Consider the following 15,358-nt stretch of genomic DNA (forward strand, 5'->3'; position numbering starts at 1 on the left):
TGGCTGAATTTAAGTACCAAATCTTCATAATAGAGGTGTACCCTGACAAGTCCTACACCTGTATAAATGTCTATTAATGAACGCCTTCGACATGAATAGGAAGAAGCGACATATGAAAAAGGAACACTTCTCTATCACCTGTAAACAGAGGAGACTCCACCCTTTCGGATACCACCCGAGCGAAGTCAGAGGCATGGGGGTACGTTAGCACCAGCCTAGATTTTACTTCTTAATGGAAGCACATAAAACTGTAGAACTGTAGAAGGGAACTAAAAAGTACTCTTTTAAATAAAATTCAATACCCCAAATAAGGCATTATGTCACATATTCCAGTGCACAGTCCATAGTCTAAGTCCCTCAAATGGTAAAATGCATTTAATACCTGCATAATGCAGATAGTTTTCCCCAAGCTTCCTGGTGAAGTTAGTGCGTCCTGGAAGAGGCCAGCGTTAGTGTTCCTCAAAAGGTTCCAGGGTTACTTACTCCCTTGAACACTAAGGTTAACAGCTGCTAAGATACAGGGCAGAAGCACCAGCTCCCGTCCTCCTAATCTACAGCCTTCTGTGGAACACATCTGCATAAATTACTTCATCAGAGTGTATTCAGAACTTTTTTTTAACACAATTTTGTTCGTTCTACAAATCTGTAATAATTTGAGAAGAACTAAGGTTTTTCTGTGCTAACAAGATATGTAAAAGAATGTGCTAATCACAAAAATTGGTTTTCATGTGCTCCTTCTGTGGGGGCATAGCAGCAGCCAGGGAGAGAGTGGATCCATTTATGAATATGAGAGCTAATATCAAATATTATACATACTAAATTAAAATAGAATCAGGTAAACAGGTTGTAAGGATGAAAATTACAGTATTTCAGCAGAAAAGTGGACTGTAAGAACAAAGCAATTTTAATTTAGCATGGATCAGTTTAATTTACAGACTCAAATTATCATGGGGAGATAACCTGAATCTTTATCCTTTGAATGTATTAATAGTTCCAAGTCTATACCCGAATCTGTCAAATAACAAGCCAGTCATAAATCCAAATAGCAGCCTCTAATAAGTACTTAACATATAACTTCACCTAGAAATATGGGAGGTACTATGAGGAACTTAGAAGAACATACCAGTTCTAGCTTTGAACATCCTAATGATGTTTTCCACACTTGTCTGTCCATGTGGCCACATGTACTGGTAGTTCATTTCTTTTCACTACTGGATAAATTCTACCGCATAGGTATAAAATACTTTGTTCATTCACTCAACATAGGTTGAGATTTTAATTATCTTTGGTTTCTGTTGTTAGGAATTTACAACCTGTCATATGGGAGGAATTTACTAAGTGTGAGATATTTACTAAGTACATGGTTATATATACGGTTCTGTGACTGGCTCATTTTGTAAGACTTTCATATGAACAGTTTTTGCTCATTTGCTTGCATTCTTTCATTTTATAAGGCAAAGTTTTCTCTATGTATCCTGGCTGACCCGGAAATCACTCAGTAGATCAGGCTTGCCTTGAATCCAGAGATCCATCTGCCTCTGCCTCTGAAGTGCTAGAATCAAAAGTCTGTGCCACCACACCCAGATTATACTCACACATTTATCACCCCCCCCAAAAAAAAAAGGAGTTGACTTGAGTGTCCAGTGAGAAACTGTCAAGTTCAATTTCCTTGTGAATAAGTTGGAATGACTACCTTTTTTCTTCCAAAATAATAGCTAAAAAAACCCAAGATAGATCCTCTTATTTCCTCTACTTTGGTATATATTGAAAATATTTCCTTACAATATATAACTTCTCTGAAAGTAGTAGGTTTTATAGTCACAGACCTCTGGGCCTCACATCATAAATTATGTATGACATTGAGGAAAAAAATCACATTAATACTAGACTAGTTAAGATACTATATAAATATACCAATGCCTACATGCATATTTTGCAAGCTTCTTTTTTCCCTTCATCTTAATGCTTCATAGTGTTTAAAGGATGGTTAAAAAATATTGCAGACCTTGCCTTAATGAATACAAAAGTTGCCTGCTATAAATGAATAGTGGTTTTCATCTAAGAAGCTCCCAGAAAGCACAGGCGATTTACACTAAGAGCAGAAAAAGGCCTGTCATCCTTGCTTGCCCTTCAAATCCTCCCACTGTAGTCAGCTACAAAGAAGTGGTCCCTAATAGTCTAGAGGAAATGGAAAACCCTGAGGCCCTTTGCATAGCTAATAAGACTACCCTTCCTCTCCCTGAATGGTCTTCCCACAACCCACTTCAAGACATGGAAGCCCTTTCTTCCAAACAGGACTAATTCTTCCAGACCTGCATATTTGTATTTTTCTTTTGCTTTATTCATAGTTTATAATTATGTGGATGTTCTTTTAAAGCAATTAATGTCCACAGTAACCCATCTAACTTGTATATTTGTTTTCTTATAAGTATACACTCAGCACCTAGGACATTTGGCCAAAGATAAAAAATATTGATTAACTTGCTAGTTAAAACATTAGTTTACCAGGACTGATAAGCCTCCAAACTGTACATAAACAAAATAATAGAGGAAGTCATTACTTTGTCTCTAAGTAAAAGAGCAGAATGCAACTAATTGTGTGTGTGTGTGTGTGAGAGAGAGAGAGAGAGAGAGAGAGAGAGAGAGAGAGAGCGCTACCTGGTTCTTTCTGCCCTGGTTTTCATTCTATTGTCTATTAATCTATCAAATCTACTTCACATACCCTCTCACAATGAAAAAAAAAAATGATGAGGATGAAAACTTCCAGAATAACAGATTTTCCTCCATTAGAATGCCAAAACAACACAAAAACAAAAAAACAAAACCAAACAAAGAAACTCTTGTCATTTCCAACCCAAAGGTCTTGATAATTAACAGGAACGCAGCAGCCGAAAGTCCCAGGTCATTATCTTTAACTCTAAGGAAGAAGGTTATGCCTCCATTTGAGGAGCCTGTTAGAATTCCCATTACCACTCTCAGATACTTTATGATCAGAAACAGGCAGATAATAATATCCATTGAAAGGCCAAAGAAAATTGTTGTCCTTCGCTTACAGGTAGAGACCAGGCAAAATTCAACTGCTTTCTGAACCACGCACTTTTCATTTAGATATGTTTCTATAGGAAATCTCAGAGCAGTGAAGAGAGTCAAGCTTTAAAAAAGGTTAGCATGTCATATGTCTGTGCTCAGGAAAACACAAAACAAGATTATTGGCACATATTTTGTACATTGTTGGCAACAAAACAAAACAAAACAAAAACCTCTGGGGTCCAAATTTTAAAACATGAAAATTAAGACATGGATCTTATCAACAAAATCCTGGGCTAGTACCAAGAAAGGCTTCTTTGAGCTGGAGAACTTGGGTCTGTGATTGAGGGTGCTGTCTAATCTTTCACAAGGCCTGTATTCACCTCCAGTACACACTTCGTGGCTCAGAGATGTCAATAACACAAGTTCCAACAGGTCTGCTTCACCCTCCTTAGCACCACCATTACACATACATGTCATATAGACATACATGTAGGAAAAACTCCCACAAACATAAAATAAAAAGAGCAAGTATCGAGAGAGAGAGAGAGAGAGAGAGAGAGAGAGAGAGAGAGAGAGAAATGTAGTCACTGGTTTTAATTTAGTCCTTCTTTGGTCAGTTAGTGCTTAGCTAAAGAGACACAAGCGTCTTCTAAGCATACTTAAAGTTGGTCAACCTAATCCAGATTTAGGAAGCAAAGAATAGTTTCCCAGGTTGACTCCCTCACCCTCTAAGTCAATAAAAATTCACTTCTAACAATTACTAAGGCATGCCTACCGAAGTGCTATGCTCTCATTTCATTCCAACCTAAGAGAGTCCCGTAAATTCAAATCTCTCCGATGAAGTCACTGATAGCTTGAAATGAATTCTGACTAATCCTTAATTTTGCTGAAAAGCTAAAAACGGGTTTTAAAATTAAAGTTTTATTCCCAAACCACAACTCAAAAAGATTCTGTAACAGATGAACTGTGGTACGCTTAGTTTATCCATTCCTATTATGAGAAATATCACATGAAAAAATATTACAAATGCCTTTAGTGCTTAGTAGCACCCAGAAGCTCATGGAAAATTTATCTGGATTTTATCTCAAAAACAAAAAACAAAAAACAAAAAAACAAAAACACTTGGTTTGTATCCACAGTAAATCCCACAGATCTCTCTAACCACAAACAGAAAAAAAAATAATAATCCAACAAAATTTCAAGCATTGAAAAACAGATGGTTATTCGTCACAAGGAGGTGGATGTCAGGCAAAGCAATGATTTGTGGACGGAATCTTCTTTGTCCTAATCCAGAAAACACCAATACTAGTCTCAAGAAAAACTATTCCTAACTGTTGGCAACAGTCTAGCAAAAAATAAAAAAGAAAAATAACATTTTTTAAAAAGTGAAGCCCAGTCTGCTAGTAATGACCATTATCCAAATACCAAGAAGAGTTCTAGAACAAAACTCCCGAAGGACAGACACTCCCTCTGAAGGAAAGAACAAATAAGGAGAGGCCTGCCAGGCTCTGCAGAAACTCTTCAGGGGCCAGAAGACTGAACTTCAGCATCTCATCAACAGAGAAGGCAGGGTGGAGAACAAAGATGGGAAAAGAGTGGAAGGGGAGACACTACCAAATGAACGAGACCCTCCGGATGCCTTAGAATTAACCATCTTAAAACAAATGTCATTACCTGACAGGCAGATATAAGTTAAGTATTCGCCTTGACCCCCAGTTGCCAAGAAAGGAATCTTTTTCTTTGTCCTTCTCTTGACTTGGACAGCTCCCAGCATTCTTTCATCAAGAGGTGCAAAAATTTCCTTGCTGATGGCAGACTTGGCACTCATTGTAGAGCCACCCAGGAGGGCACGCAGGGAATTTTCTGAAGAAAAAGAAAAGGAAAAGTTGGAACTGACGATATCGTAGATCTTACGGGAATGAGCAGCCAGTGTTTACAGTTCAGTTTGCATTACAGGTGTGGTGCTGTTCAGTTTGCAGGTTAACCTCTGAGTTCCAGAATCGTTCATAGCCAGCTCTTCATGTTGCACTGTCTACAGAGATGCAAGGAAAAAGGGAGTGTGTTTCTACTACCTGAAATGTCCAACACAGGGTGACATGAACAGCAAGCAAGGGGCTCTAGGGGGGTTGCTAGTGTCTACCACAGCTGTGCCTTTCCGTACCTGACAACAGTATCCATCCTCTTCCTCCTTTGCCAGGAACAATTCACACTTGCAGTGGAGAAGTCTTTCCACTGTCTAACAACCCTTAAATTGAGTTCTCTGTGCCTCTACCAAATCTTAAACGTCATTGTAAATACACTTTCCTAACTGCATTCATGGTGGAAATGAGTGTCATCTTTTCCATAATAGCCATTTAAGAAAAGGAAGACCATTAATTTTAACACTGCTCACCTCCATTCATCAGCTAAGGAGCTCTTGGTTATTGGTCTCCTGTGGTGCACTATTGTCCAGTGTTCCACTGCACAGACTTTTCACCATCTGGACACTTGCCCAGTCTTCCCCACTTTCTTTCAGCTCCAGGGGGACATGGAATTTTAAATCCATGTCTGACTAGTGCCAAGTTTTTGGAAGTGCCACCCAGCAGTTCTGACTTGATGGCACCGTGATTAACAGGTAACAGGTGACCAAGAATGAAAGAAATGAAGCAGTTTCCACCACAATACACATACTAACGCAGTCACAGCTCTGACTATGTATTTGGTTTCCCAAAGATATATTTCCAAGATGATCTAAGTTCTGTTTCTGGTTTGTGTGTGTGTGTGTGTGTGTGTGTGTGTGTGTGTGTGTTCGAGATCAATCTATAAATGAGTCCAGCTCAAGAGTATTAGGCAAATCTACTACAGTCCACCACTGTAGTCACACATAACCTGTGATTCATCGCTAACCAATATTCATTCAGGCAACTGAAAAATTCACAATTAGGCTCAGGGAGAAAGCTCACAAAAGCACAAGAACCCCAGTTCCATTGCCAGAAGAGGAGGCTAGCTGTGGTGGCATGCATTTGTCAACCCGGTACTCTGAGGATGAGGCAGGGGGGTGACTCAAGTTCCCTGGCCTGCCAGCCTATTATACTGTTCTACTCAGTGAGTGCCAGGCCAATCAATGGAGCTGAAAAATAAAACAGGATTACAATGACTGAGAAAAAGCATCCAAGGTTGATCTCTGGCCTCCACACTTTCACACACATGCGTGCATGCATGCATACCTGTACACATATGAACATCATATGTCCCAGCCAGAACTGAAGGTGCAGGGAATGCCGCTGTCCTTCTCTCACAGGTTGTTTAGAGTACTGAGGTCCTGCATACAGCCTGGCAGCACGGTATATGCCATCTCAGTAGCTCAAAGGCTTCGTCAGACTGCCCTGAAACTGACCGGCTGATAGAGAAGTACCCACTATGTGCTACCTTGTGTTTGGTAATTAAGACAAAGTCTCAGTCCTGCAAGGGTTGATTACAGACCACATCACAAGTTTCAACGACAGGCCAGTGAGGTGGTTCAGTGAGCACAATCAGTTCTGATTGTTAAATAGGTTAATATGTTCAGATCATGCATTCTAATGCCTCGATAGGCTTCACTAATCTTAAACATGGCAGATTCTTATTAACTCCTATCATGATATGAATAATGAGATAGTCTTTGAACTGTAAAAATTGAATGAATGTACCCAGGCAGAGCAGAAGATATTTGGAAGAATAATATTCAACTTTACTTAGCAAAGTCTCACTTATTTTCATGTATAGATACACACAAATACACAGTCTCATCTATTAAGATACAAGCACAAGATTGAGGCATCAGGGGCTGTTCTCCCTTGAAAATCACGACTAGAAGAGAGGATCGTTTTCATTCTAGGGTCAAATGTCATTTTTTTCCCTTTACTCTTTTATTTTTTTCTTTCCGGCGCTTTCTAATGTACTTGAAGGTGTATGTTTTCAGTGTTGTACTGGGAATGTTAATGTTCAATGGAGAACTTCAGAGCGTAAATGGGGTACTGCGTTGCCTTCTTAAATCCAGTTGCACATCTGAATTCACTAATTCAGAATCTTCTAGACAGTAGTTTAAACAACTCTCTAACTTATTCTCGGGTTGCCATGCAATTGTCTGGCCACCAGGTTTAAAAGCCATTACCTTATCCAAAACTAAAACCCTGACCAGAAAGTTAGCAATTGTTAGAAAACAGATCATTTTGGGAGAGGGAACATATGCACGTGGGTAAAGAACAGGTTACATGAACACATTACATCTGTTAGCAAATTCTTCCATGTAACTCAACGAATACTTTCAACTAGTATTTCTCATTGGTAGAAACTGAAAGAAACCAGTTAAGACAGATGAATGTGATAACATTCCAGGTTTTAAAGTACAGCCACAACAAGCTCAATGGTATCAACAAGCCTAGAAGAATCTCCACTTGTGGTGGGGGATAGGGGGTAGGGGCGTGGCACTGGCACTGAATATCAAGAATCCACACTTGAGGCCTCATGAGGTTTACAAATGTAAGACTGAGTTAATCAGATATATAAAGTATTTGAGCAGCACTCTTAAAGGAGCCACGCACTTCTATATGGAGAAAAACAAATAAAGATATAAGAATAAAAAAAAATAATAAATAAAAAGATTTTTAAAAAAGCTTTCTCTTGCCTGTCAGGAAAGTATTTGATAGGAAACGGAGGGGAGGTTCCATCCAGACTTTATATCTGTCATCTCTGGGCCTTGATCACAGGGATCAAGGGGCCCAAGGGTCAAGGTCTGAGACTTGTTCACCTGTGCCTATCTTCAGCTTATTCTGCTACACAAAGGGGGATTGGAATCACTGTTTTTAGTGTATCTGAAGGTCTCTGTATTTAATGGCTCACTTGTTAAGCAAATTAGTAAAACTGTTTCATGAGCAGAAGTCCATGGCTGGTGTTCTGCACATCACTAGTAAGGAATCCCTAAGTGTCTATAGTCCTTCATGAATTTACAAAGCACTTTCTACGGTCAATCCCAAATGTAGGTCAGGATAGCAGCGGAATGTATCCTCTCAAGGCTGCAAATAAGAATCATTAGATATGTCTTTTTATAACGGTAAATTATTCCAATTTTATCCAATTCCTTGTAGGCTACAGATTATGGGAAAGTGTTAAAATGTCCTCTCCTGAACATAGTATTTAAGTGGAAAAACCCTTTGAACCAGAAGCTTGACTATTAGAGAAATGTATATAATGTAATACAGATAAGATACATGCTTACCCGAGGGTCATTTCAAAAGCAACACATGAATACCATAACAATCATAAATTTTCATTGCTAAAATACAGAAGAGCTAGAGCCCATCTACCCAATGGAATATTACATAAATTTTAAAATCAGGGCCATGCATATAGGACAGGAATTCAGATCCTTGGAACTGTCAAAAGTAAGGGTGTCAGCCGCCTTAGAATTCCAGCCTCAGAAGGCTGAGATGGGGGATTCCCAGAGCAAGCTGGGTTATGAGGCTAGCCATATCAATGAGCTGAGAGTTCCTGACTCATTAAATAATGTGCAAGATAAATCCCTATATGCAAACCCACCCATGTTCACATGCATCCACACATACTACGCATGCTACATAGTACACCTGCATACCACATACACATGAAATGGGAAGAAAATGAAAAAGGACTCATAGACTCTCCTGTGTAGGAGACATTACGTACACGGAATTCTTTGTGCCTGTGGCCCATTCTACTTCAGTTAGAGAAGTACACTCCTTTTATCTCCTCTTTCCCTGTTTGTTTGCTAAGGCTATCCTTTGTATAGGTTTGATATTCAAAAACAAATTCTGCGCTGCCACAGACCTGGTTTATGAGTTAACTTACATTGTCCTTGTATTTGTAATTCACCACATCTCAACATTAACAAACAAAATGGCAAACCAATATGTAAATCCAAAATATAATAATAACAACAACAACAACAATAACAACAACAATAACAATAACAACAATACCTTTGGTTTGAAACCATCACCTACAGGAGGAAGTCCTGGAAGTGGCCCAAGCCAACTCCTATCGTGTTCAAGTACAGACAAAACCACACAAGGTGGATTCTATGCACAAACATCTTAATTATTTGCTATGTTCAGCATTCTAGCTGAATTACTGCTCTTTACTCAAGTTAAAAAAAAATAAGAAGAGGAAAAAGTGCTAGAAGTATACATTAAACACACACATACTCTCTCTTAAAGAGAAAAGGATCTATAGAAAGCCATACTGACTTGAATCTTAGATAAATTTTAAGTTTTCTCAACTAAGCAAATTCAATTTTAAAACAGCTGAGTTATAACACTAAAAAGCTAAACCTGTAGAGTGAACTTTCAGTTTTTAAGTATATGAGATCTCTAAATACTTAAAATATAGATGAAACTGGTATGTTCTGAACTACTTTTAAATTACTATAAAAGGTCTTCTAAATAGTCTTTAATTCCACTATCAGTTTTAAATCAATACTCCCTATGTGAATATCTGATTTGGACAATGCCCCCAAATTATGTTTGGTCAAGACCTGCAGTATGCTATGACATCAATGGTACTTTCTGCCCTGAAATCTTCTGTGGCAGAGGGTCGCACATAAAAAATGATACTTCATGGGCCCATTTTATGCACACCTAACATAGTCGTTTGAGAGGCCAGGTTCTAAAGCTTTCAATACCTGTACCATTTCATAAGTGAAACTTAAGGTTAGGTCCCTTAACACTTTTGATCTCATCCTCTGACCAAGTATTTTAATTCCAGACTCAATTGGAATTAACTCCAGAGGTCAGTTTCATGGTTTTGCCCATGTAGTTCAATGAGAATGCCAATAGAAATATTCCAGCTCCCACAAGCACCTCCCCATGACACTGCCTCAAAGTCTAACAAGAGAGGCACAAATGTGAATTTTGTATTCAAGAAGCCTTATAGATATATTTACACATGGGAAAAAGAAACTGCTACAGATGAGAAAAGCAGGTGGTTAAGTAAACGACTGTAGGTCCCAGAGCTTCTCAATAGCAAACAGGGATCTGAACCTAGGAAATACAACTCCAGAAGAATATCTGCTCCTTGGTACCATCTTATATTGAAGAAAGGAAAGGGAAGGGGGAGGAAAAAAATGTATTCTAAGTAAACAAAATCAAACTTCAGTATTTCTTCATTTCCCTCTGATCGATTTGCTCTCTGATGGAAAAGATCCTATTGTTTCCCTTGCCCAGCAACAAGAAAAATAACAAATTGTGCTACGGTCATCCCGGGATGCTATAAATTTGTCCTGTATGTGTACAGCACATGACTTTCCAGCTTTATTGGCAAAGACCATCACATGGTGTCATTAACATAACCTATTTTCTTTCCACAAGTTAAACTGCGGATTTGGTACATCGGGCAAGAAGGCAATAGATGTCCATCTGCAGAAAGAGGACTGGAAGAACAGTCCACGAATGGAGATGGGTGGGAATTCTGAATACTTGCGAAAAAATTCCAAGCAAACAAGGCAAGGGTCTTGTGACCTGTTTCTTCAAACCACAGCCTATTCCTTAGATTTTGTTTTGGTGCTCCTCCCAGGTGTAGTGGATAGGAGTGTGTTTACTTCAGCTGTTGTTATATTCATTTGTCTCTATGGAAAAATATTTTTGCCGTGTGCGGCTTGTCCTGATGATTATATACTTTACTCAGGTGACTCTTCTTAACCCTCCAAGCATAAATTGTCTGAAGCTCTGAATAAAGTTGGCCCCTCTCATTTTTAGGTCCTGCTCTCCCAGGTTCTTGCTACCAACGAGAATGGCAACAGAAGCCAATGCCTAGGGAGCCTCGTAGCAAAGCTATCTGCCACCCTCCTTTTGACTCCAATCAGGAGTCAGTGCCTGAGAAGAGCTCGGATGGTTGCCTTGAGGCAGTTGAAAGACACTTCTTTCAAAGGTCTCTGCTGGCTCTCAAGGGGCACTCTGCTTTCCACCCCTTTGTGGTACTGCCCAACTCTACCATTTCAAAGGCACAACTTTGACCCTGTTGGTTGTCATTCATCCCTCACATATTCTATAACGTCTGTTTTCTTCTTTGTTGCTTCAAGCAACTGTAGCTTGCCAGTAGCAATGCCCCAAGCTTCAAAAGTGACTCCACGGGGGTATTCCATACATTCTGCTTTACTGAGACGGCTCTCAGAAAGACTTTCACCATACACAACCACTTGGTTGATTTTTTTGGTTCCTGCCCAGCAACAATTAAGATGTAGATTCTCAGCCACACTTTGAGCATTTGTATGCTTCACATTCTACCAACAGAATCATCCTGATGACTGTCTTTCTCCTTCAGTTCTAATTCAGAAGCTGAGGTCCAAAGTCATACATCCAAAGAGAAAGCAAGTCAAACGTTAGACTCGACACTGGTCTCTGCTTCACTGCAATGTTCTTTCCAACCAAACTTAGAGAATCATGATACGAGGATATAAAATATTACACTAGTCCCAAGATTATAGATGAAGAGAGCAGGCATATACTGTCAGAGTAAAGACAAAAAGAAAGCACAATTCCTCACAGTAGGGATGCTTCTCAGACTCAGTCCTTTCCTTGAGCACTGGCACAAAATTAAGTCCTAGCCTCCATCACCCCAAACCCATATATTTCTAAACCTTGATATCAGGCCAACACTTCTCTTGAATTTTCACAGTTTGTGTGGTTTTTTTTTTCCCCATTGGCTGTTGAGACCAAAAGTGGAACAGGTCCAAGTGGAACAGGCTGGGGAGTCCAAGAAACACAGAATAACTTTGGCCTAGTCCCAACCCATAGATCTCTGTGCTGCCTCCAGTTTGCAGAAGCCCTTCTACAACCTTGGAGCTCTGAGCCACCATCGGGTGAATACATCCAGGGCAATTCACATGGACATTATCATTCTGCAAATTACCACTTTGGCATTGGTAGTCTCCACACTCAGAACAAGATCAGCTGTTATATGGGCTCCTTGGTACCTATTCCTGGCAAGCAATAAGACAGGAAATAGGAATCCGTGAAGCCCAATGCTTGTCTTTGAAACGGTACCCTTCAGCCACAATACAAAAACAGTACCAGGTGCCTGCAATCTGTAATCAGTGCTCTATTAAAATGCTTTCAGAAAAGGCAGGATTATCCTGATTTCTGCAGACAGCTGCACGAGGTCCTGCTGGGTAACTGCAGAGTCTTTTACAGGTTCACTAAAGACTCCCCAGAAGCAATGAGCTGGAATACTGAGGTTAGGATCCAGTGTCAAAAGACTGTGAAATTTCTATGTAGTTGTCATACATAGATGGGTAGGAATCCATAGTTTATGTCTCAGATTGTTACAGAATAACCTATAAATCCAGGTCAGACTCAAGGCTCACATGCAAATGCAGACTCTGCTCTATACAATCAGCCATTCTGTCATTCAATGTCAATCCCTTTCAATCAACATGGTCCAGAAAATAGCTAACTTCTGACCTAACTAGCCATAACAATTTGATAGAGATGAGGGGGGCGGGGAAATCTGTCAATGGAATACTATCTAAAATGAACTCAACACTAGTAGAAATGTAATAATGGCTCACATTGACAAATTAGAGGGACATTCGAGTCTATGTGATCAAGAAGCTGGGGTCAAGGCATAATGGTTATTTTTCTCCTACCCCAACTTGAGAATTGATGGAGAGTGAACAGAAGTCTACATTTGTCATCATTGATCTAAGCTAGTCAAGGTCACTGATCTAAACCTGTGTCTGCATCTTTGAAAGAGGACACTGTACCCACTTCACAAGTCTCCCTGAAGCACTGCATGGAAATCAGCTACCACTTGAGGTGCCTTGCCCTTGACTGACAAAGCTAAGCATATCAGAATATCTTATAGCATTTGGCAACACATGTCCCACACAATGTATCTGATGAAAGCTGTTGCCAAATGGCATCCTGCTTCATCTTCCAAATCTATGATGAAAGAGAAGACATGTCCTCATCTCTCCCAGATAGAAAAATGGAAACAACAGGTCCTGCCTCAGCAATCCTGCCCTCCCTCTACGGCTACCACCCCTTGACTAGGCATATAAATTGCCAAACTAAAGAGAAAATAAAGACAAGATGAAGCTGAAGTCTACTGCACTGTGAATAACTTTGTGACCTGGGAAGACACAGAATGGTTGGGGTATTTAGAAGAGGAAGAGGAAGAAGAGGAAGAGGAGGAAGAGAAAATGCACACACAGATCAAAATTCAATATGGTAGCCCTTCCTAGAAACTCGAGATTCTGAAGTGAATAAGCAACAAAGTCTTTTCTCCTCCAGAGAGCTTGCATTCTCATGGCTATGAAGAATGTCAAGACTAAACACATGGCTCTCATCCTAAAGGTCATAAGAAATAGCTTATTTTGGAGTATTCTGAATGACCAGAGCCCAGGAACACAGATGTAAGATACCTCTAAATTCATGTTCCAATGTGGAAGCAATTTACATTTTATAGCTTGACAAAACCAAGTCCTAAAGCAAGGCAAGTTTAAAATACTTTTTGTTGGGTACTTCAGAGAGACAGTTACAGCAAGATGGGAAAAGCTTTTCTATAGGCTCATTATGCTATCTGACAACATTCAGTAGCTTTGGGTTGGTGAAAGCCAGTGTGTCTGCTAAGTCAATAGATTCCAATGGTTTTTATCTATTAGTCATAGAATGTTATTTCTGACAAAGAGGTGTGCAAGGAATGGCTGGAACTAAAGCTAGTCCAAAATAAGGTAGCTAGCCTCTCCACACTACTGAGATTTTAATCAATCAATCTCTGCAGACAGAGCATCTTCTCAGAACTTGACTTTCATAGGAATAACTAACAAGCCCATAAATTAACACAGTAGCTGAAAAGAAGCTGGCTGGGCAAAGGAATAAAAAACAGTTATTGCCCTTTGCCACTAACCATCAGGTTGTAAAATCAAATAATGGGGAGCCTAGATCTTCTAGCAAGGTATCTAGAAGTCTTAATGAATATTTTTGTTCCTAGAATATAGTACTCCTTTTTAAGCTGAGGTAGCAAATTCATCTGGGGTACAAGATAACTATCTATATATCTATCTTTACTCAACATTTTCTGAGGAATTACTATAGTCTGGATTCCTTGTAAAGTTTAGAGATCATAGGCAAACTAGACATATTCAAGGAGAAAGATCAGGAAAAAAGAGACAAGCAACAAGATTAAATTAACAAAGAGAATGTGTTGTTTCCTGGGAAAGGAGGCAGGTACAGCTTAATCCTTCAGAGACCTGTGGTCAGGAGACACTTCCTCTATTAAGTAGATCCTTGAAATGTAATTAAAGACGTTAATCTGGTACATTTTCAAGGATTGTGCAGGCAGCTCCACTTCTGTTGAAAGTCAGTCTTGGGAAGCTGTTGGCTCTGTGGGAGAGACCTAGTAGGTCATTTCCTGTCAGTGCCTCTACCTGTGATCTATTTGCACAGTTGGTGCAATAATCTGCTCTGAGAGGCAGATCCCATCCTCAGGGGGAATGCAGGTACGTATTGGAACAGACTCCACAGAAAGCACAAGAGAAAAGAAGCATCATGGGAAAAAGTGAAGTGTCAGACAAATATGATGTCAGTCATTCTTAAATGTCTGTTTGGTACTAAAGATCATTTGAGGGGGTCGGGTGGAAAAATATGTTTAAAAACCATTATATTAACAGTATGGGTCGCTAGGTTTATTTTCCAGTACCAAGCAAACCAATAAATAACTCATCTCTACTTATGAATAAGTTCACTGAAGAGGCACAGGGCCGAATGAATAAAGTGTCTTGGTTTGTGCACATGGTCAAATAAATGTTTTTTAAGTAAAACACATTTTTCAATTTCTCTTGCACTTTAAGAGAATTTGGCAGCCCAAGACTTGGATCTTTCACCATCCCTACAATCTTAAATGGATAAGTCACCACTACTTCCAGTCTCCTGGTTCCCAGTGATGTGAACATCCTTGTCTGCCGTCCATGTTTGAATCCTGCTAGTCCTCCAATAACTGGCCAACTCATTATTCACTGAGGATGTGGAACCTGGTATACACACCAAAGTAAACAGTAGGCAGAACAGCTAAAACATACAGTTTCAGAAAAGTAGATTAGGACTGAATCTAAACAAACAAACAGAATCTAAAATACTGATTAATGACAGAGAGAAGCTGAGATAAGAAACCATTACCTCCAGGTGGATGGGAGGGACCAAGAACATCAAAACAAACTGAGATTTAGACCTGGATCAAAGGGCTGAAGTGCATTATTTTACATACCAAAGCAAACCTGACCTCCAGGTTCCCCCAGCATGCCTCAGTCCCTACATGTTACAAGGCATGGATGGTATAC

General features: G+C 39.6%; 1 protein-coding gene across 3 annotated transcripts in view; it reads right to left on the reverse strand.

The window, feature by feature from the left end:
- Positions 1-15,358, reverse strand: part of Stxbp6 (syntaxin binding protein 6) — a 226,511-nt gene that overhangs the window by 166,419 nt on the left and 44,734 nt on the right. For 2 of the 3 annotated variants that reach the window (XM_029484359.2, XM_029484356.2), the window contains exon 2: positions 4,705-4,893. The exons of the other annotated variant lie outside the window; for it this stretch is intronic. In XM_029484359.2, coding sequence (XP_029340219.1) covers positions 4,705-4,858 — 154 coding nt within the window. In that variant the 5' untranslated portion in view covers positions 4,859-4,893. The remainder of the gene's footprint in view (positions 1-4,704; positions 4,894-15,358) is intronic. 3 annotated transcript variants of the gene reach the window in all.

This window comes from Mus caroli, unplaced genomic scaffold (assembly GCF_978045245.1).
Source record: "Mus caroli unplaced genomic scaffold, Mus_caroli_1 scaffold_14, whole genome shotgun sequence".
NCBI classification, from domain to species: domain Eukaryota; kingdom Metazoa; phylum Chordata; class Mammalia; order Rodentia; family Muridae; genus Mus; species Mus caroli.